At 57.9% G+C, this 22,152-nt stretch overlaps 2 protein-coding genes across 2 annotated transcripts in view; one reads left to right on the top strand and one right to left on the bottom strand.

Annotated features, from left to right (window-relative positions):
* LOC130022085 (cytochrome b-c1 complex subunit 10) overlaps positions 1-22,152 on the top strand; it is a 320,448-nt gene that overhangs the window by 48,196 nt on the left and 250,100 nt on the right. The gene's annotated exons all lie outside the window — the stretch shown is intronic.
* On the bottom strand, positions 4,328-14,083 carry PLK5 (polo like kinase 5 (inactive)). Its single transcript, XM_056112990.1, has 15 exons — positions 13,967-14,083; positions 13,276-13,389; positions 13,041-13,157; positions 12,412-12,541; positions 11,784-11,871; positions 11,603-11,698; positions 10,892-11,090; positions 10,686-10,812; positions 10,029-10,078; positions 9,377-9,461; positions 8,890-8,967; positions 7,808-7,982; positions 6,092-6,356; positions 5,874-5,993; positions 4,328-4,594 (listed from the first exon to the last, which is right to left on the bottom strand). Exons 1-15 carry the CDS (start codon positions 14,078-14,080, stop codon positions 4,409-4,411), a joined length of 1,944 nt encoding a protein of 647 aa, XP_055968965.1. The 5' UTR covers positions 14,081-14,083; the 3' UTR covers positions 4,328-4,408.

Below are 22,152 nucleotides of genomic sequence, written 5' to 3'. Positions count from 1 at the left end.
TGGCCGCATGCAAGGCAAACGCCCTACCCACTGTGCTATCACTCTGGCCCCAAACTCAGGGGGACTTGAACTCTGCCCGCATCTCCTGATTGTCACCGCCCCCCAGTCAGTACCTCCCTTTCTCTGATTCCAGGGTGCCCCTCAGTCTCCAGTGTGCAGTGTCTACATCTGGAACAGGACATGCCCCTCCTTACACCCTGGGGTTCTCAGTGCTGACTCCTGGCTCTGTGCTCAGGGATCAGTCCTGGATTGCTCAGGGGACCTGATGGGGTGCGGGGGATCGAACCCAGGATGGCTGTGTGCCAGGCCAGCACCCTCCTCGCTGGACTATCTGGCCCCAAGCACATGTCCTTTTAGCACTGACTTTTTTTCCCCAGCTCAGCACGATTCTCTGAAGTCATCAGGATTTAAAGCCTCCCGTCCAGCGGGGAGGGTGCTTGCTTTGCATACAGCCGACCTGGGTTTGACCTACATCACCCCATAGGGTCCCCTGAGCACTGCCCGGAGTAATTCCTGAGTGCAGAGCCAGGAGGAACTCCTAAGCATCGCTGGATATGGCTCCCCCAAACCAAAATAAAATAAAATAAAAACATCCCCATGGGGCTGGAGCAATAGCACAGCGGGTAGGGCGTTTGCCTTGCACGCAGCTGACCCGGGTTCGATTCCCAGCATCCCATATGGTCCCCCGAGCACCGCCAGGAGAGATCCCTGAGCGCATGAACCAGGAGTAACTCCAGTGCATCTCCGGGTGTGATCTAAAAAAGCAAAAAAAAAAAAAAAAAAACCATCCCCTGGTGGCTGTCTGACGAGATGGTTCAAAGGGTTGGAACAGGGGCTGGAGTGATAGATAGTACAGTGGGTAGGGCCTTGCACGTGGCTGACCCGGGTTCAATTCCTAGCATCCCATATGGTCCCCTGAGCACCGCCAGGAGTAACCCCTGTGCATCGCCAGTGTGACCCAAAAAGAAAAAAAAAAAAAGAGCAGAGCCAGAAGCCAGAATGATACTGCATCATGTAGGGCATCTGCCTTGCACACATCAACCAGCTTTATCCTCAGCACCCCATATGGTCCCCAGAGCCCTCCCATGAGTGGTCCCTGAGCACAGAACCAGTCCGGTGTGGCTCCCGCAGATAACAAAAACCCAAAGGGCTGGAGAACCTGATTTGCAGCTGGAAACACCACCACTGCTAGAATCAGTGAGCTGACCACTGTGTCAGAATTGGCCCTGAGCACTGTTAGCTGTAATTCAAAAAGGGAACAAGTTAAAAATAAAACTTTCCGGGTTGGAGTGATAGTATAGCAGGCAGGGCAATTGCCTTGTATGCTGTTCTTTGACCAGGGTTCGATCCCTGGCATCCCATATGGCTCCCTGAGCACCGTCAGGAGTGATCCCTGAGCACAGAGCCAGGAGTCAGCCCTGAGAGCGTCAGATATGGCCCCAAACCATAACAAAATAAAACTTTCCACGGAGGATGAGGAGTTTGGTTGTCTTGGTGACCACTCTCCATCTTCATTCTTTCCTCTAAACAGTATCCGGAGTGAGGATACTGTCTAGAGGAAACATGCCTCATGCCTCAGTTTCCTCATCTGGACAACAGGGAGAGGAAAGTCACTTGCTGAAGATTAGAGCAAAGGTGAGGTCCCTGGGGCTGGAGCAATAGCACAGCGGGTAGGGCGTTTGCCTTGCACTCGGTCATCCCGGGTTCGATTCCCAGCATCCCATATGGTCCCCTGAGCACCGCCAGGGGTAATTCTTGAGTGCAGAGCCAGGAGTAACCCCTGTGCATCGCCAGGTGTGACCCAAAAAAGCAAAAAAAAAAAAAAAAGGGGGAGGTCCTGCCGGCAGGATGAAAGGCAGCATGTGGTTGCCATGGCAGCAGTACCACTCCCACGGGATGCCCCGCCTTGCTTGCTTGTGACTGGAGGAGCCAGTGGGTCACATGATCCCATGGACCAATGAGGAAGTGGTCCAGAGCCTGAGTTTCAGGGAAACTTCAGGTTGGGAGGAGGAAAAAAGGCAGAAATGAATCAATCTGGGGCTGTAGCGATAGTACAGTTGGGAGAGCGTTTGCCTTGCGGCTGACCTGTGTCTGGTTTGTTGCATCCCAAATGTCCACTCAGCACCGCCAGGAGTAATTCCCGAGTGCAGAGCCAAGAGTCACCCGTGAGCATCTCCGGGTGTGGTCCAAAAGTGAAAAAAAATTTTTTTTTTTTTTTTTAGGAATGAAGCCAAGTTTCCCCTCATTCTTCTTTTTTTTTCTGGAAGCACCAGAGATGGAACCTGCCTCTCTTATATACAAGGCAAGCCTTCTCCCGGCAAGCTACACCCCCATAAGGCCAGGTTCATCTTTTTATTTCTGGAGCATTCTCTCCACACCCCCACCCTACCCCAACTCCCTCACACTTCACCTCGCTGGAGAGAAGATTCCAGAAAGTTTTGGGTGTGAGGGCGGTTGCGGGCGCTTTGCCATGGCTTGAAGTTCTCATCCCTCGAAATAAGAACTGGGCCTGGGAGGTTAGACAATTAATGTGTTCTGTGGTTGGTTATTTTTAATAAACCACCCGAGTGGGCTGGGACGTGGGTGCAGCTCGGAGCAAGTTGCTGTTCGGACGCCCACGAGCAGATGGAGAGAAATACACTAGGTAGGTCATCCCGGCATCCTGCACCCACAGTTACGCTGCCTGTTTCTCCCGCAGCCCAGAGGCAAAGGTTCCGGACAGAAACGTTGGGCTGAGCCCTCAGCCTGGTCTGGTGTATTCATTAGCTTTTTTTTTTTTTTTGCTTTATGGGTCACACCCGGCGATGCACAGGGGTTACTCCTGGCTCTGCTCTCAGGAATTACTCCTGGCGGTGCTCGGGGGACCATATGGGATGTTGGGAATCAAACCCGGGTCGGCCGCGTGCAAGGCCAACGCCTTACCCGCTGTGCTATCGCTCCAGCTCTGTATTCATTAGCTTTTGCTAGATAACAAACCAGCACCCAATGTGACTGAAACCAACAGGTGACATCTTCACAAATTGCTTTTCTCCCCACAGGGGGGCCAGACCTAACGGTACTCAGGGGTTCCTTGTGACTCTGCTCAGGAGGGACCCCCACTGGGGTCTGTTGAATGTGGGGTAAGTGCCTGAATCTTTCTTTCCCCCTCTCAATTTGGGTCACACCTGCCTGTGCTCAGGGATCCCTCCTGGAATTGCTCAGGGGACCATCTGGGATGCCGGGAATCAAATCTCACTGAACTGCTGGACTATCTGACTCTTGACTCGTCTCATTTTTTCTTTTTTTGCTTTTTGGGGTCAAACCTTGCAATGCTCAGGGGGTTGCTCTTGGCTCTGCACTCAAGAATAACTCCTGGCAGTGCTGGAGGACCATATGGGATGCTGCGGGTTGAACCCAGGTCGGCTGCGTGGCAGGCAAACACCCTACCTACTATATTATCGCTCTGGCCCTCGTTGTCTCATTTTTGGGGGCCACAGCTGACTGTGCTCAGCAAATACTCCTGGCTCTGCACTTAGGGATCACTACTGGCAGTCTCAGGGGACTATGGGATGCTGGGGATTGAACCCAGGTCGGCCGTGTGCAAGGCAAACACCCTACCCACTATATTATCGCTCTGGCCCCGTTGCCTCATTTCTTGGAAGGGGCCACAGCCAGCTGTGCTCAACTCATATTCCTGGCTCTGTACTTAGGGATCACTCCTGGCAGGCTCAGGGGATCGAACCCAGGTTGGCTGTATGCAAGGCCAGCGCCCTCCCCACTGACCTATCACTCCAGCCTTTTTCTCGTTTCTTGAACGGACCAACCTTGCCTTCTTCACCGAGAGTGGTGGGCCCGGGTACATTCCACCCACTGGCCCCGGTGGTGCCCAAAGCTCCCCATTTTAAAAAAAAAAGAACGGGGCTGGAACGATAGCATAGCGGTAGGGTGTTTGCTTTGCACATGGCCGACCCGGGTTCGAATCCCAGCATCCCATATGGTCCCCTGAGCACCGCCAGGGGTAATTTCTGAGTGCAGAGCCAGGAGTGACCCTTGTGCATCGCCGGGTGTGACAAAAAAAAAAAAAAAAGCACAGGCTCCTCTTCCTCGAACTCCCACATCTAGGTTTTCGGTCACGTGGGATTTGATCACCCCTCTTCTTTCACTCCTCAGCATCCCCCCGCCCCCCAGAGAAGCAGATGGCTGGCGACAGACACGTTTTTCCTTTAATGAGAAAAGAACAAACAAATCTGTTTGCAACAGTCATGCCGAGAAAAGGAGGGAGTGAGGACCCCACCACCCCCGTGCATCCCACAGGCACCCCTTCCTGCCCCCCCCCCCGCCATGGTCCCTGAGGATGGGGAAACAGGCTCAGAGGACAGCCCAGGTGACTTTCATCATGCAGTGGTCCACTCTGACCCTCGGTCTGTCGCTAGATGCTTTGGAGCAGGTGCAGTGCACGTACAAGGCGCCGGCGGGCGGCAGGGGTGCAGCCTCGGCTCCGCAGGACCCCCAGCGGGTAGGAGATGCCGGGCTGGCCCCCTTCCCACACGCTCAAGAGCAGGCCTTCGCCCCTGCCGCTCAGTAGGAGATGCGCCCGCTTGGCCGTGAAACTCACCTGCAGAGGCGAGGGGGCGGGGCTTAGGGCCAGAGAAGGGTCCCTGGGCCCAACCACTACCCGGGGTCCCCAAGCCAGGACAAGCAGGTCGCCTGCCTGGCTCGCTTCCACCCCGGGTTTGATTCCCGGCATCCCATCTGGAGCCCTGAGTAATTCCAGGAGGGATCCCTGAGCACAGTCAGGTGTGGTCCACAATAGGGAGAGAGAGGGAAGGAGAGAGGGGAAATACAGAGGGGGAGAGACAGAGATTCAGAAGGCTGACAACTGGGGCTGGAGTGATTACAGCGGGTAGGGCGTCTGCCTTGCTACGCAACCGACCTGGGTTCGATTCCCAGCATCCCCCATGCACCGCCAGGAGGAATCCCTGCATTATGTTGCCAGGTATGGCCCAAAAAGCAAAAAAAGAAGGCTGAGAACCTTTTTGTCTTTTTTTTTTTTAACTACAGCTAGCTGTGATCAGGGCTGACTCCTGGCAGTGTGCTCAGAAATCGCTCCTGGCAGCGTTTGGGGGACCACATAGGGTGCCAGGGATTGAACCTGGGTTGGCCATGTGCAAGGTAAGTGCCCTCCCTGCTGTACTATGGTTCCAGACCCTGAGAATGTCTCATCTGGACCTACTAGGTGAATCTCAGGCAATATTACATGGGTGGGGAAACTGAGTCTCAGGGAGGTCACCCCTTCCTGCACGATTGTGCAGGGATTCCTTCTCTTTTATTAATTTTTGGCTTTTTGAGTCACACCCGGCGCTGCTCAGGGGTTACTTCTGGCTCTGCACTCAGGAATTACTCCTGGCAGTGCTCAGGGGACCATATGGGAAGCTGCGGATCGAACCCGGGTTGGCCACGTGCAAGGCCAATGCCCTACCTGCTCTACTATCACTCCGGCCCCTCCTGTCTCTTTTAATTTGATTTTCTTTTTCCAGGCCACACCCGAGGGCGCTCAGGTGCTCAAAGAACCAGATGCAACGCAGTACTGTACTGAACGCAGGTCAGCCGCGTGCCAGACAAGCACCCTAGTCCGGTTACCATCCTTCCATCCCAGAAAAGAATTTTTCACTGGATAAACTGGCCGGTCCAACCCCCTGAGTCTGCTCGCTGCCTCTGCTATGGGTCTATTCAGGCTTGATGATCGGTTTTGCAGGTTGGTGATCAGGAATCATCTACATACCCGCAACCTTTCCCAACCCCTAACCCCCATTCCCCACTCTCGCTCCAGGAAACGGCAGATTCTGGGGCTTCCTGGAGAGCAGATCCCTCCATGTCCTGCTGACCCCCCTCACCTGCACAGTGTTGTCGCTGAAGAGCAGCAGCAGGGCGCGCGGGGATGCGAGGAAACGTAGGAGGCACAGGCTGGGGCCAGCAGTGGGTGCAGGACCAGTGGGTGCACCCCCACCCCCCTCCTGGGAACGCAGCCCCAGAGATCAGTCAGGACCTGAGATGGGTTTGGCCCCGCCCTCCCGGGATCATGACTCCGCCCCTCGAGCAACGACCCGCCCACACGATTTGTCACCGCCCATCTGATGATGACCACGCCCCACCGATTTGGTCCCGCCCCTATCCAGCTACAATCCCGTCTCGAATTGGCCCTGGTCCCGCCCCAGCCCCGCCCACCTCCCACCCTGCTCACCAATCGCCATCGTTTCCGCCGCCGCAGGTAGCCAGCAAAGAGCTGCAGGACAGCCAGCTTGGCACCCAGAGGCCCGGGCACGTCTCTGAGGGCCCAAGTGTACACACTTCCCCGGGCGGGCATGTAGCTGACTTGGCTGGGGACAGGCACCAGGGGGAAGGTCCCTTCATAGCCACCCCCTCCAATCTGTCCCCATGCCCATTATTTCTTCCCGCGGGGCTCCCTTGCTTCTCCTTAAACCCATGGTACTTGTCCCATGCATGCTGGGGTTTGCACAGGCTGTTCGGACATTCACATCTCATTGAAACCCTCTCCAGGAAGGGCAGCCCCCGCCCCCATCTGTCACCTCACTCAGTTCATCTCAGCTTTTTTTTGGGGGGGGAGGAGTGGGCGGTGGACATACCCGGTGGTGCTCCTGGCTCTGTGCTCAGAGAGTCACTTCTGACATGTTTGGGGGGTTATATGGAGTGCTGGGGGGCGCCCTCCCCTGCTGGACCATCACCCCCACCCAGTTCGTTTCCTTTAGAAAAGTGCCAATATACTGGAGCGATAGCACAACGGGGAGGGTGCTGGCTTGCACGTGGCTCACCCCTGTTCAATCCCCGGCTTCCTATAGGGTCTCCCAAGCCCAGTAGGAATAATTCCTGAGCACAGAGATACGAGTAAGCCCTGAGCAGTGCCGGGTATGGCCCCAAAATAAAAACAAAAAGAAAAGTGCGTGGAGTTCATGCCCAATTCAATCAGCTTAATCAATGGCTGAACAAATAGTAGTATTCCTACATTATTAAAAAAATAAATAAAATTTTAAAAAATTTTAAGAATTGGGGCTGGAGGGGCCGGAGTGATAGCACAGCGGGTAGGGTGTTTGCCTTGCACGCGGCCGACCCGGGTTCAATCCCTGGCATCCCATATGGTCCCCCAAGCACTGCCAGGAGTAATTTCTGAGTGCAAAGCCAGGAGTAACCCCTGAGCATTGCTGGGTGTGACCCAAAAAGAAAATAAAAAAAAATTGGGGCTGGAGTGATAGCACAGTGGGTAGGGCTTGCCTTGCACGTGGCCGACCCAGGTTCGATTACCAGTATCCCATATGGTTCCCTGAGCACTGCCAGGAGTAATCCCTGAGTGCCTGAGCCAAGAATAACCCCTGTGCATTGCTGGGTGTGACCCAAAAAGGAGAAAAAAAAAAAGTAAAAAATTTAAAATTGTTTAAAAAATAATAAAATAAGAGGTTGGAGCAATATCACAGTGGGTAGGACGTTTGCCTTGCATGCGGCTGACCCGGGTTCGATTCCCAGCATCCCATATGGTCCCCCAAGCACCTCCAGGTGTAATTCCTGTGTCCATGAACCAGGAGAAACCCCTGTGCATCGCTGGGTGTGACCCCCCAAAAAATAATAAAATAAAATCATTTTAAAAATTAAAAAAGTGAAAAAAAAATAAATTAAAAAAAAGTGCTCCCTGAAATCAATTAGTCGTTCATTTCTTTTCCCTATGCTTTCACTTTCCTCAGGCCCCAAGTGGCTGTTTGTGTGTGGGGTCAGGGGAGTCCTGGACCCACCCACCAGCGGAGGCGAACATCAAACTTACCCCTCTGGGGGCCGAACAGCCATGTGGGTGCCATCCCGAAACAGAACTCCGCTGCCCCCGTCCGACAGCTGGTAGCCAAAGCCATACTTGTGGGAGTAATCCACCCACGTGGGGGCCCACAGGATGGGCCGATGCTCTTCAGCGGGGTCCTCTGTGACTGGACAGGTTCCCACTCCTGACCGAGAGAAGAAAGCATCTGTGGGGACACAGGATGGACACCTGGGACAAGCTGGTGAACTCATTTCTCTGCCATGTCTCTGTGATTATCAGATGCTGGCTGGCTGGCTGTTGAAGGGGTTTCTGTCAGACTGGGCTCACTTTGTACCTTTGTTGTTTTTTGGTTTTGTTTTTGGGTCACACCTGAAGATGCACAAGGATTACTCCTGGCTTTGCGATCAGAAATTATTTCTGGCTGTGCTCAGGGGACCATATGGGATGCTGGGAATCAAACCCGGTTGGCCGCGTGCAAGGCAAACACCCTACTCACTGTGCTATTGCTCCAGCCCTTCCCTTGTACCTGGTTGACCCCAGTTCCATTCTTGGCACCACACAGGGTCCCCCATGCATCACCAGGGGTCCTTCCTAAGCACCTCTGGATGTGGTCCAGACACCCCGCAGATAATAACAAATCAAGAAATTAAGAAGAGGTGCTGGAGTGATAGCACAGTGGGTAGGGCGTTTGCCTTGCATGCAGCCAACCAGGGTTCGATTCCCAGCATCCCATATGGTCCCCCAAGCACCGCCAGGATTAATTTCTGAGTGCATGAGCCAGAAGTGACCCCTGTCCATTGCTGGTGGTGACACAAAAAGAAAAAAAGAAATTAAGAAGACTTGGCTGTGTCTGACCCCAGAGGCGGTCGGGGATGGGTGGGTCACAGGGGTCCCTCTGCAGCTGTGCAGGGGCACTGGAAGAAAAGACGAACAGATGCCAAACACCTGCCAGGATCTCTCCCTGCACAGGGAACCCTAGCCAGACACGGGGCTCCCTCCTCAGGGGGCCGGTGGGTGGCGTTCAGAGAGAATGACATCTTGGGTATCTGGGGGACAAGAAGCAAAAGTGAACTGGAGAGATGGGAGCCTACCTGGGGGTCCGGGGTCCAGGCAGAGCCTCAGGCTCCGGATGGCCGCCTCCACTTCCCCTCTGGAGCTCCCCCCAGGCTCTGCGGAGACAGACCTAGGTGGGGGATGCTGGGAGAGGATACAGCAGGCCCCCCACATGCCAGAGCCCCCCACAACCAGTCCTGTCCTACATTCCTACACGTGGAGAAATGACTTTTTGCTCTTAAGGATTCTTCACATGCACATGCCCCCTCATGTACCCATTTGACAGGTAGGAAAGGTAGAGGCTAAGAGAAGTGCCGGCTCTGAACCCCCTCCTAATTTTGGGTTTTGGGGGGCACACCAGGTAGTGTTCAGTGACTACTTCCAGGTCAGTGCTTGGGGCTCACTCCTGGCAGTGCTCAGGAAAACATACGGTACAGGAGATAAAAGCGAGCCCCCCCTCCCCTGCAGGCAAGCACCCCCAGAGCCCCCGCCCCACAGCCCTGCCTCCGACAAGCGTCTGCTCACCATTGGGGTCACTTCTGAGGGCCCCTTGGGAGAACCGGTGGACGGGGCACTTGGGGACAGAAGCCTCCGTTTCCATTAGGGTGGCCTGAAGGCGGAGAAGCAGAAACGGGGGGGGGGGGTGGCGGCCCTAGGTCCCTACTGATGTCCCCCACCGTCACCCAAGCTCAGCCTGGGGGAACTTATGGGGAGGGAGGGAGCCTGGGTGCTTCCCAGTAAAGGTCAGGAAATGAGGGGTTCAGGCCTCCCGAACCCAGGACTCCAGAGTCAGACAAAGAGCCTGGATCTGGGGAGGGCTGGGGAGGGTTTGGGGGGCTCAGCTCCCCTCTGGGTGGGGGCCTGTGTGCTGGGAGTGAGGTTCAGGGGTGCTCAGTTCCCGTCCAGGAGGCCTGTGTGCTGGGGAGCATTTGGGGGACTCAGCTCCTATCTGGGGGTCCTGTGTTCTGGGGAGGGCTGAGCTCCTATTTGGGGGACCTGTTGCTGGGAAAGGTTTGGGGGGTTAGCTCCTGTCTGGGGGAGCCTGTGTGCTAGGGAGGATTTGGGGGCTCAGCTCCCACTGGGGGGCCGGTGTGCTGGGGAGGGCTCCGGAGAGGCCAAGCCATATCCTAGGGCACTGGGGTACAGGACGTGCTGAGCCCCCAACCTGGGTTCTCACCTTGCCCCCCAACTCCGTGGAATCAGGATCTCCACCGTCTTCTCCTGGACCTGAGGCCTCATCTGGGGTGAAGGGGCCTGAGGTGACACACGGGGGTTCTTGGGGGGGGGCAGAGCCGAACCCCAGGCAGGGGGATTTTTAGGTGCGTAGGGCTGGAGTGATAGCACAGCGGAAGGGCATTTGCCTTGCACATGGCCAACCCGACCGACCGGGGTTCGATTCCTCCGCCCCTCTCGGAGAGCCCGGCAAGCTACCGAGAATATCTCCCCGGCACGGTAAAGCTTGGCAAGCTAACTGCGACATCTTCGATATGCCAAACATAGTGACAACAAAGTCTCACGATGGAGATGTTACTGGGCCCGCTCGAGCAAATCGACGAACAACGGGAGGACAGTGGCAGTGACAGTGGATGGGAAGGAGAGGGCAGTTGGGGAGGCAGGGAGAGGGGAGAGGGGGTGGGTGGGGCAGAAGGCACAAGGTAGAAGAGAAGAAGATGAGGGGGAGAGATGAGGGGGGAGGGGCAGGGCGGAGGGGTGATGGGGGGGCCAAGATCAGGGGTATTCCGTGGAGGTGGGCTAAGCCGGGTAGACAGGACACTGGTAAAGGGACAGTGAGGGGTTGAGAGCACAGAGAGAAGTGGGGGTCAGGGGCACTCACAGGGGGGCCGGCACTGGCTCAACATCAGCTGTCCCACCTTCCGGAAGAGCCGGCCCAGAGGTGGGGGGACAGCGAAGATTGGGGGGCTGTGGCAGGAGTGGGGTGGCAGCCGGTCCGGGGTGAAGCCCTGGCATGGTGCAGGGCAAGAGGGTCAGCACCCGCATCGCGCGCGCACACCTGCCGCACCCCCACCCCGGCGAACGCACCTGGGTGAAGAAATCGTCCTGCAGGAGCAAATCCAGGCTGGGTCGCGCCGCAGGGTCCAGCGCCAGCAGGCGGGCGATGAGGCGCCGGGCGTTGGGGGACAGGTGGGTGGGCTCCGGGTAGCGGCCGGCTCGGATATTTTGGTACATCTCGGACAGAGGGGTCGCCGTGAAGGGGGGCGCTCCGGTCAGCACCATGTACCTGGGTGGAAGGGGTGCGCACCTGTTTGCACCCCGCCCGTGCTCCTGGTAGGGAACCGCTCAGTGCACGGTGGGCGGGAAGGGGGCAGAAGGGACCGCCAACCCCTCCCCCCCGTACCCATGCACACCTGCGCCCACAGTCCTGCTGGGGCTGCCACATGCATCCTCTGTTCTTCTTTACTTTTTTTTTTTGCTTTTTGGGTCACACGCGGCAATGCTCAGGGATTACTCCTGGCTCTGCACTCAGGAATTACTCCTGGTGGTGCTTGAGAGACCATATGGGATGCCGGGGATTGAACCCGGGTCGGCCGTGTGCAAGGCAAACACGCTACCCGCTGTACTATCTCTCCGGCCCCATTCTCTGTTTTTGTTACTTTTTTATTTTTTAAGGTTCTTTGGCCACATCGGCAGTGCTCAGGAGCGACCCCTGGCCGCGCTTGAGGGACCCTATCAGCCACATGCAATGCCAGTGCCTAACCCTTCCAGATGCAACGCCCCCGGCTCCCCGCTCACATGACGCAGCCCAGAGCCCAGATGTCAGACTGGCATGAGTGTCCGTTCCGGGTCACCACCTCTGGGGCCTGGAAATTTGGGGTCCCGCAGAGCACTCTGGGGAAAGGGACACAGGGGCTCAGGCGGGCAGGTGGGCCTCCAGGGGCCCCTCCTGAGGCTGCTCAGCCGCTGTAGCTCTCACCTGTGACAGCGGCCCCCTGGCCCCACCCTGGCGGCCAACCCCAGGTCCCCGATCTTCACCTCCATGTTCTTGTTCAGGAATAAGTTACCTGCGGGCCGGGCCGAAGAGAGAGAGCATAGGGGTAAAGGCACTTACTTGCCTTGCAGAGTCAAGAGTGACCCGTCCCTGAGCACAGAGGCAGGAATAAGTTCTGTACAGGCCTGGAGTAACCCAACATCTACCCCGGGGGGGGGGGGTAAAAAAAAAGTTGCAGAAAAGGTGCGGTTTGAGGGACAGCAACCACCTCTGGCCCCGCCCCTGATCTCTAGCCCCGCCCCTTGTTGCTTTTGCCCCACCCACGATTCCCTAGCCCCGCCCCTAATTTCTAGCCCCGCCCTTTGTTGCTCTTCCCCTCTCCTGATCTCTAGCCCCCCTCCTAATTTCTAGCACCGCCCTTTGTTGCTTTTGCTCCACCCATGATCCCTAGCCCCGCCCCTAACGTTTAGCCCCTCCCTTTGTTGCTCTTGCCCCACCCCTAATTTCTATCCCGGCCCATTGTTGCTTTTGCCCCACCCTCTGATCTCTAGTCACGCCCCTAATTTCTAGCCCCGCCCACCCCTGACCGCCAGTCCCGCCCCTCCCCACACACTGAGCTTCAGGTCGCGGTGCACGATCCTCCGCTGGTGCAGGTAGTCGAGGCCGCTGACCAGGCCACGCAGGTAGTAGCGCACCTCGGGCTCCGTCAGCGTGCGTCTCGCCTCCAAGACGTGGGCCAGCGACTGTGGATGGCACGGGGAGGGAGGCTCAGCTTCGGGCCGACCGGGCCACCCAGCGCCCACACACGCCAAGACCAGCGCAGCCCGAGGGGTGAACTGGGGTGGGGGGCAGGATCGGATGATGGGGTGCCTCTCAGCTCCGCTCACGGGGCCTCAGAGCAGGACCAGAGCTCTGCCCGCCCCCCAATGGGGGGCTCCAAAGGTGGCTGAAGACATACCTTGATTCAACTGGGCCCCGGGGGTGGAGGGCGGGGGCAAGGCTGAGCAGAAGGGCGCCCCCCACCCCCAGGAGAAACAGCGAGTTCAGATGGACCCTGGCGGCCGTGGAGGAGCCTGAGATGGGCTGAGGGCCACAGGAGAGGCCCAGGTGTCGGCAGGTGAGCGCAGGTGCAGACAGGAGAAGCCCAGATGGGCAGGTGTGGCCCCAGGTGGAAATAGGTAACTCATGCGGGGTGACTGGTGATGAGCATAGCAGACATGGGGGTGCAGGCTCCCGGGGCACCTGGCGGCTGCAGTACTCCAGCACCATGTACACGTGGTCGCGGTCAGCAAAGTGGCCGTGGAAGGCCACGATGTTGCGGTGTCGCAGGCGGCTGTGCAGGGCGATCTCCCGCTCCACCTGTGGAAGGAAGATCACCCAGGGCCAGGGTGCACCTGGCTATGCCCGAGAGCCGACCCCAACCCCAAAGGCAGGAACTTGTCTGGGGGGTGGGTCTGTTGGTTGGGGGGGTCCGTACCTTCCCACGCAGGCGCAGCCGTCCCGGGCCGCCCCCACCTCGCGGCACCACCTTGAGAGCGAACACGCTGTTGGTGGACATATCGGTCAGCTTGTAGCAGCGGCTGAAGGCGCCCTGCAGGGGAGGGACGGACGCGCGGGCTCAGCGGACAGGCGTGCACAGGTGTGCGGCGCTGCGGGCGGCCGCGTCTGTCCCCCGCGACACGCCGCCAAGTCACCCGCAGACGCACACACAGCTCGCACCCTCCCGGGTAAATACGCCGCCGCCGCCGCCGGACGCTACAGCAGACAGACAGACAGACACCGGCAGGAGCGAGCCGGCGGGGACCACGGCCCCGGACGCGCACAAGCCGGGGTCACTCACAGACACCAAGGCGACGCCACGTTCCGGTCCGGGCCCCCGCGCCGAGACCCGCCACCCACGCGCGCGCACACCCACCGCACGCAGCGCCGCGCGCCAAATCCCGCTTCCCGCCTGCGTCCCTGCGCGCGGCCCCCTTCCCCAGCGCGCTCCGGCCGGCGCCCCAACTTCGCCCGCCACCCGCAAGAGACCCCCGGCGGTCTCGGTCTCCCCCCCCCCCCCGCCCCCGGCAACCCCCTTCCCGGCTGGTTTGCGCTTCCGATCCCCGCAGGGCACCCGGCGGGGCGCGGAATCCACACCCCCCTCCCCACCCGGCCGCCTCCCATCCTACCTTGCCGATCAGCTTCCCGCGCCGGTAGACGCGCCCCGAGCCAGGGTCCCGCAGGAAGGCGGAGACCAGGGGCCGGTGACTGCGCCGCCGTCGCCGCTGTCGGGACTCCATCATCCCGGGCCGGGGAGCCTGACCCGGCGCGGGGCGCGGGGTGCGGGACGCGGGCTCCGGCGCAGCCTCGGGGCCCGACCGCGGCGCAGCGCAGCGCAGGGCCAGCGCTCTGGGGGGGGCCGCGCGCCGCCCCGGCGCGTCTTATTGGCTGCGGGGGTAGGAAAGGGGCGGAGCCCAGACGCGCCGGGCGGGCCGGCCCCGGGGTGGGGGGGGGGGCGAGGTGGGCGGCGCGCGGGGGGCCCCCCGGGGTGTGCGGGGTTTCCAGCCACCCAGCCGCCGCGCGTGCAGGCCGGCGCGGGAGTCCGCTGGTGCTGCTTCCCCGCGCGGCGCCTCCTCCTAGATCCCCCACGCCCATTTCGCTGAGTTGGAGACTGAGCTCCCCGGGGATCTGCTGGATCCCTCCAGGCCCCTTTGCCAAGTGAGCGTGGACAGCTGTGGAGTGAGGTGGTTCCGGGTGATGCTGAGGTCATAGCTGGATTCAGAAGAGGGGAGGGAGGGAGAGAGAGAGAGAGAGAGAGAGAGAGAGAGAGAGAGGTTCTCAGGTTGGTGGTGATGGGGGGGTTGCAAGCAGGGACGGGGGGGGGGAGTGGGGACATTGGGGATACAAGGTGTCAGAGATGAAGGGAGCAAGAAGCAACACGGTGGATGGAGTTGAGCACCGCGGTGCCTGGATACTGGGTTTGTGATTCTCTGCATCCCCCGAGGAGCCAGGGGTAGGTACCAGCGGGGCTGTGAGGGCGATTTGCCCCTGGCAGCCAAGCGGACCGGAACCTGGAGTCCCCAAGCGCTGTCCTGCCTTCTCCCCCGGACACGGCACCCACTCGTTCCCATTTTACAGGTGACTACACTGAGGCTCTGGGCGCTTCCTAAAGCTCTCAAGGCAGCCTGGAAGGGACCCGCTAGATTTGAATCCCCGGGCAGCTGCTCTGGTGGCCGATCCAGGCTTAATCCCCGACTGTTACATAACACCCCCAACGGGGCGGTGTGAAGGGCTCTCTGTGACTGTGAGACCAGGCCTCGGAAATTTCCAGAGACCAAGGTTTCAGAACCTGGCCCGCCCTACGGTGCTGGAGGTACTTGTGCACCTAGCCTGTCCAGCGAGGGTTCTGGGGGAGGGAGTGAGGGAGCCCCTTCTGCCCGGCGCTTCGGATAGATACAGTCTCTGGTACCTTGCCCAGAGAGACCTGGGGTGTGCGTGTGTCTCTCAAGCAGGTTAAGAGCAGCGTGTGTGCCAGGGGGCGTGGTGGGGGGGGGTTGTGGGGATGGACGTTGTGATGGGGACACAGGGCCCCTAGACAGAAGGGAGGGACTGTGGGGGACAGAGAGCTTCTTCTCAAGAGCCCAGTTCCGCCCGCCAGCATCCTCCAGGGATCTGCGAGCATCCCCCCCCCCCACCTCCACCTTGGATGATGACAGTCAAGCAGATGGTCCAGACTGAACCAAGCCGGGACGGTCGGGGCCTGTCCCCAGACTCAGGGGGTGGGGCCGAGTGCCCACTTGGGAGTGCGTGTCTGGGTGGATCCCAGGCCCCTGCGCCCCCACGATCTCCAACTCTTTCTTCTCCAGGCTTCCTCCCACCCCACAGTCAGGCAGCCACCCCCAGCTCGGAGCCTCACGCAGCCAGAATGGGGCGCGGAGCTCCCTGGACCCCAGAAACTTCGCAGGGAAAAAAGATCTGGCCCCGCGCCCCTGCGTCTCCCCGCCCACTGTGTTCAGGGCTGGGGGAGCCTCTAGTCCCGCCTGCACCCGCTCCCTGCTAGGGCTCCTCCCGCAGCACTCCGGAGCAGAAAACCAGCTACCACAAAAGCACCTTGATAATCCAAAGTCGCGGGCTCCAGAGGAGGCGTGGTTGGGGGCGTGGCCAGGGCGTGGCCACACCCCCCGCATACAGTCCTGTTCTGGGAGCCGGGCCCTGGCCCCTGGCCCCGAAAGACAGCAGGGAGGGCGTTTGCCTTGCACACGGTCCACCCAGCTTCAATCTCCAATCCCCCCACCCCAAGCACCGCCAGAAGTAATTCCTGACTGCAGGCAGCGTCAGGAAGAGCCCCGGAGTGTCGTCGGGTGTGGCCCCAAAAACAAAAGCCAAACACACACACACATATACACAAATACATGCAAGGGGCCGGAGCAATCGTACAGCGAGCGGGTAGGGTGTCTGCCTTGCATGCGGCTGACCTGGGATCGATCCCTGGCATCCCATAGGGTCAGTTTCCAGAGCACTGCTGGAGTAATTTCTAAGTGCAGAGCCAGGAGTAAGCGCTGAGCATTGCAAGGTGTGAACCCCCCCATAAAAAAAAAAACAATACATGCAAGAGTTCAGAGTAATAGATTAGTCGGTAAAGCACTTACCCTGCATGCAGCCAACCCAGGATCGAGCCCCGGCACCCCATAGGGTCCCCTGAACCCTGCCATAAGTGATTCCTGAGCGCAGAGCCAGGAGGAAGCCCTGAGCACTACCAGGTGGAGCCCAAAATATAAATTTAAAAAAGGGGAGGGTCAGAATGATAGTACAAAGGGTAGGGTGGCGGCCTTGCACTAGGCTGACCCAAGTTTGATCCGACGACCCTCATGGTCCTCCAGTTCCCACCAGGAGTAAATTCCGAGCACCACTGGGTGTAGCTCCCTCCCCCTAATTTTTTTTTTTTTGAGTCACATCCAGCCAATGCTCAGGGGTCATTCCTGACTCATGCACTCAGGAATTACACCTGGCAGTGCTCAGGGGACCATATGGGATGCTGGGGATCGAACCCGGGTCGACCGCTTGCAAGGCAAATGCCCTACCTGCTGTGCTATCGCTCCAGCCCCCTCCTCCTAATTTAAAAAAAAAATAATAAACATAACAAAAATAAACTGCAGTGGCCAGGGAGATAGTGCAGCGGGTCAAGCACTTATGTTGTACATGGCTCACCCGGGTTTGCTGGCCGGTACCCTATACTGTCTACCAAATACTGCAGGAAGTTGTCCCTGAACCCCAGAGCCAAGAGCAAGTCCTGAGTAACCCCGGGTGTGCCTCCTCCAAAAGTAAAAATAGATTAGGTTCCCCACCCCTTCAGCCTTAGGGGAGCTCACTAACACCCCCATTCACCCAAACAACAAGATTGGGGCTTTTGCAGGCCTGGAGCGATAGCACAGTGAGTAGGGCGTTTGCCTTGCACGCGGCTGACCCGGGTTCAATTCCCAGCATCCCATATGGTCCCCTGAGCACCGCTAAGAGTAACTCCTGAGTGCATGAGCCAGGAGTAACCCCTGTGCATCGCCGGGTGTGACACAAAAAGAAAAAAAAAAGATTGGGACTTGCAAGGGGGACTTTCTAGTGCCCTTCACTGCACCCCCATGCTGCCTCGCCAGGGCCCCGTGTCCAAACCTGGCAGTCCCCCATGCCCGCACCGGGCTCTGGCCTGCAAATTTGCTTCTCTCTTTTATGCTTGACCTCAAACCTCTCCGGAGTCAGCAGATTCCCGGGAGAGGAATTGGGAAGCTTCGCTCCAGACATCTGCTCAGGTGGGTCCCTGATGCTGAGACAGTGCTGACAGCCACCCGCCTCCCCGGGGAGCCGGCAGGCCGGCCACGTGCTCAGCGGTGGCCTCAGGGTAACCCCATCTCTGCAGAACCCGGCCCCCCCTCCCAGTCCCGCTCCAGCCTCTGAAAGGCCAAGGACTCCCTCATGCTCGCCCGTAGTCTGGAGTCTGTCGGGGTCCCTGTGTGTGAGCAGAGACCCCATGACAGTAGCTGCAGCCTTGGGGGACAGTGCATGGTACCCCCCAGAAACCAGACCAAGAAAAACAATTCCTTTAATCTTTCTTGGGGGAGGGCCTTTTGGGGTCACACCTGGTGATGCTTAGGGGTTACTCCTGCCCCTGCACTCAGGAATTACTCCTGGGACCAGAGTGATAGTCCAGCCGGGAGGGCATTTGCCTGGTATGCAGCCGACCCAGGTTCGATCCCCAGCATCCATCTCATATGGCCCCCAGAGCACCGCCAGTTGTAATTCCTGAGTGCAGAGCCAGGAGCATCGCCTGATTGCCTGAACATTGCCGGGTGTGACTCAAAAAGCAAAAAAAAAAAAAAATTAAATAAAAATAAAGGAATTATTCCTGGCATTGTTCAGGGGATCATATGGGATGCTGGTGATCAAACCCAAGGCAAACGCTTTCCCCATTGTACTGTCGCTCTGGCCCGACCTTGTTCTTTTCTCTTGGCATCCTGGCCTCAGTCCCCAGGCTTCCTGGGAGAAGCCGCTGCTTCCTTCGTCATCTGGGGCTAGACTCTTGGGTCTTGTGCCCTCCTGCTGATGTCCAGGCAGGCGGGGTGGGGGGTTGGGGGGGGGGGAGGGAGACATTGAGTGATTACTTGGCCCTCCGCCTGCCTGCCACGGTCTGACAAAGCAGAGCCTGAAGTAGGGGTTAAGTGCAGGTGGGGAGGGGCCGGAGCGATAGCACAGTGGGTAGGGTGTTTGCCTTGCACACTGCCGACCTGGATTCGATCCCCGGCAACCCATATGGTCCCCCAAGCATCGCCAGGAATAATTCCTGAGTGCAGAGCCAGGAATAACCCCTGAGCATCACTGGATGTGACCCAAACAGCAAAATAAATAAATAAATAAATCACTTGATCACTTGATAATCCCGTTACTCATCGATTTGCTCGAGCGGGCGCCAGTAACATCTCCATTCGTTCCTGTTGTGTGCTAGTGTAGCCCAGTGGCATCTGCTCATTCTAGGCACACGAAGAGCCTCAAACCTATCATTCAGGGTCTTGATGTCTTAAGAAGTCTGACCATCTTGTAGGTGGGCGGCCACGCGATCTTTTGACGTCCCGTGGAATCCAGTCGGTGACGGCTCTAGTCCAGTGGTCGTCTCCAAATCTCATTACGTGTCCAGCCCATCTGATTTTCGACGCCTTGGTCAATAAATAAATAAATAAATAAAATAAAGTGCAGGTGGGGAGCGAGAGATAAGACAGCAGGGAGGGCACCTGCCTTGCAGGTGGCTGACCCCAGGTTCCATCCCCGGCACCCCATATGCTCCCCTGAGTCAGCCAGGTGTGACCCCTGAGCGCAGAGACAGGAGTTAAGCCCTGAACGCAGCTGGATGTGGTGCGATAACCAAAAAGGGTTAAGTGCAGGGGGTGGGGCGGAGGTGGGTCTACAGGGTGGGGGAGGGCAGATGCTGTTTGGGGGACACCATTTCTGAGGGGGTTGGGAGAGAGAGTATCAGGATTAGGGCGCAGATGTTACATGCCCCTGGCCCACGTTTGATCCCCACCCCCCACTCCTGAGTACTGCTAGAGGTCCCCAAATTCTGCTGGGGTCACCCTGGTGGTCAGCTGTCCTGCAGCCTCCATTGCACTGAACCAGCAGCCACGTTGTCTGAACATTGCCTGGAACAGCACCTAGCCCCCCCCACAAACACCTCTTGGGAACCCCCCCAAATAGTAATTCTCAGTGTTGTAGATCAAGACGAGAGTGAAGGGGGCTGGAGCAATAGCATAGCTGGTAGGGTGTTTGCCTTGCACACGGCCAACCTGGGTTCGATTCCCAGCATCCCATATGGTCCCGTGAGCACCACCAGGAGTGATTCCTGAGTGCAGAGCCAGGAGGAACCCCTGAGCATCACCAGTTGTGATCCAAAAAAGCAAAAAAATAAAATCAGGGGCTGGAGTGATAGCACAGCGGGTAGGGCGTTTGCCTTGCACGCAGCCGACCTGGGTTCGAGTCCCAGCATCCCATATGGTCCCCTGAGCACCACCAGGAGTAATTCCTGAGTGCAGAGCCAGGAGTAACCCCTGTACATTGCCGAGTGTGACCCAAAAAACAAACAAACAAACAAAAAATCGAACAAAGGGCTGGAGTGATAGTACAGCGGGGAAGGTGTTTGCCTTGCACGTGGCTGACCCGGGTTCTATTCTCAGCATCCCATATGATCCCCTGAGCACCACCAGGAGTAATTCCTAAGTGCAAAGCCAGAAGTAACTCCTGACCATTGGTTGGTGAGACCCCCCCAAAAAATAAAATAAAAAAGGGAGCTGGAGAAATGGGGTAGGAGATAAGGCACTTATCCTGCACGCAGCAAAAACCAGGTTTATCCCCAGCAGAGTGTAAGTTCCCCGGAGCAACGCTGGGAACCAGCCCAAGCTGAGGCAGGAGGAATCAGACACTGAGCACCAGGTGTGCCCCAAATACCCAAACACCCCCCTTAAAAACTAAAAACTGCTGGGCTTTAACTCACTGAGCGATCCCCAGGACCGGGGAAGGCAGAAACAGACTCACCTCACCAGTCACTTTCAATCGATTCAAAATTATTCCCCAGTGAAATCTTCTTTTTTTTTTTGCTTGTTGGGTCACACCTGGCGATGCTCAGAGGTTGCTCCTGACTCTGCACTCAGAATTACTCCTGGCTCGGGGAACCATATGGGATGCTGGGAATCGAACCCGGGTCAGCCGCGTGCAAGGCAAACGCCCTACCTGCTGTGCTATCGCTCCAGCCCCCTAATTAATTAATAAAAAGGCAAGTGCTTCTGAACAGGGCACAGTGCCAGCCAGCTGAGGACCCTCCAGCAGGACTCAGAAAGGACCCTACTTGTGCGGCCAAGTGTTTGCAGAATACAGCGCTGTTGGGGGTCCCACCCAGTAGTGCTTGGGGGACGCTGTTTTGGTGCCTCCTGCAGCCAGGGTTTGTGTTCTTGCAGGCCCTGTCGTGTGCATTTCTCTGAAATGCATGGTCGCACAGTTTTGGGCGATCAACTGCAGGGCATGGTCTCAGGTGCTTCGTATACGATAGGTGCTCTTTAAAGGTATTGGTATACAGCAACTACTTTATAAAGGTGCTTGGTATACAGTAGGTGCTCTGTAAAGATGCTTGGTATATAGTAGGTGCTCTTTAAAGGTCTTGGTATGGGACTGGAGTGATATTACAGTGGGTAAAGCATTTTCCTTGCATGCGGCCGACCCGGGTTTGATTCCCCGCATCCCATATGGTCCCCTGAGCACCGCCAGGAGTAATCCCTGAATGCAAAGCCAGGAGTAACCCCTGTGCATTGCCAGGAAGGACGCAAAAACCTAAAATAAGTAAATAAATAAATAAATAAAGGTATTGGTACACAGCAAGTACTTTGGAAAGGTGCTTGGTATGCAGTAGATGCTCTGTAAAGATGCTTGGTATACAGCAGGTGCTCTGTAAAGGATGCTCAGTATGGCAGGTGCTCTGTGAAGGGTGCTCAGGCTCGCCAGCCTTGGTCTCAGCCTGCTGTCCTTCGGGTCCACTGAGTAGCTCCACCCTCTCCCCTCCCCTCCCCCCCCACATCTGCTGACCTCACCCTACCTCCCGGCACCGGACACTCCCAGGCGTCCCCAGCCTGACCTGGTCCCCAACTCCCAAACTCGCCCCTGGCCAGTGGCACCTCAGCGCAGACAAGACCCCCCCACCCCTGCCCCCACCCTGGCCCTCTCGCCGCGCCCCCTAAAACCCAGCCCATACTGGCTTCCTCCCTTCCTCCCACCCCCTCTGCTCCTCAGAAGCTTGGCTGCTCCCCAGCGTCTCCCCAGGGGACCCATCAGCAGCGGTGGCAGATGTCCCTGCCCAAACAGAGAAGACCCACCCAGGCCCCTCCACACCCCGCCCCCACTCAGCCCCTCCCCCCGCGGCCCCACACTGCTCCCCCCTCTCCATCCTGTGCTCCCAGAACGGCCATGGACAGCACCTCCAAAACCTGAGCCCCCCTGCTGCCCCCTCTCTGACCACTTTCCACCGGTCCCACCCACCGCTATTCAGGTCTCTGCCTCCTCCTCCAGGAAGCCACCGTCCCACTAGTAGTAGTCTGATGGCCGATGCCTGTCTGTATACAGTAGGTGCTTAATGTATGCGGAATAAACGGGTGGGTGGATTGATGAACAAGTTAATGAATAGAGAAATGAATTAATGGCTGGATGGGCAGATGGAGGGAGGGAGGGAGGGAGGGAGGAGAGGCTGAACTGATAAGTGGATGGCCGGATGAAGAGACGGCAGGCAGATGGAGGTGAAGCCAAATGAATGGTGAGGGAAGGGACGGATGGATACCTGGGTCGATGAAGGATGGAT

The sequence above is a fragment of the Sorex fumeus genome, unplaced genomic scaffold (genome assembly GCF_029834395.1).
Source record: "Sorex fumeus unplaced genomic scaffold, SorFum_2.1 ptg000019l, whole genome shotgun sequence".
NCBI lineage: Eukaryota > Metazoa > Chordata > Mammalia > Eulipotyphla > Soricidae > Sorex > Sorex fumeus.
Note: the sequence above shows the minus strand (reverse complement) of the source record. Positions and strands in the feature narration are given on the sequence as shown.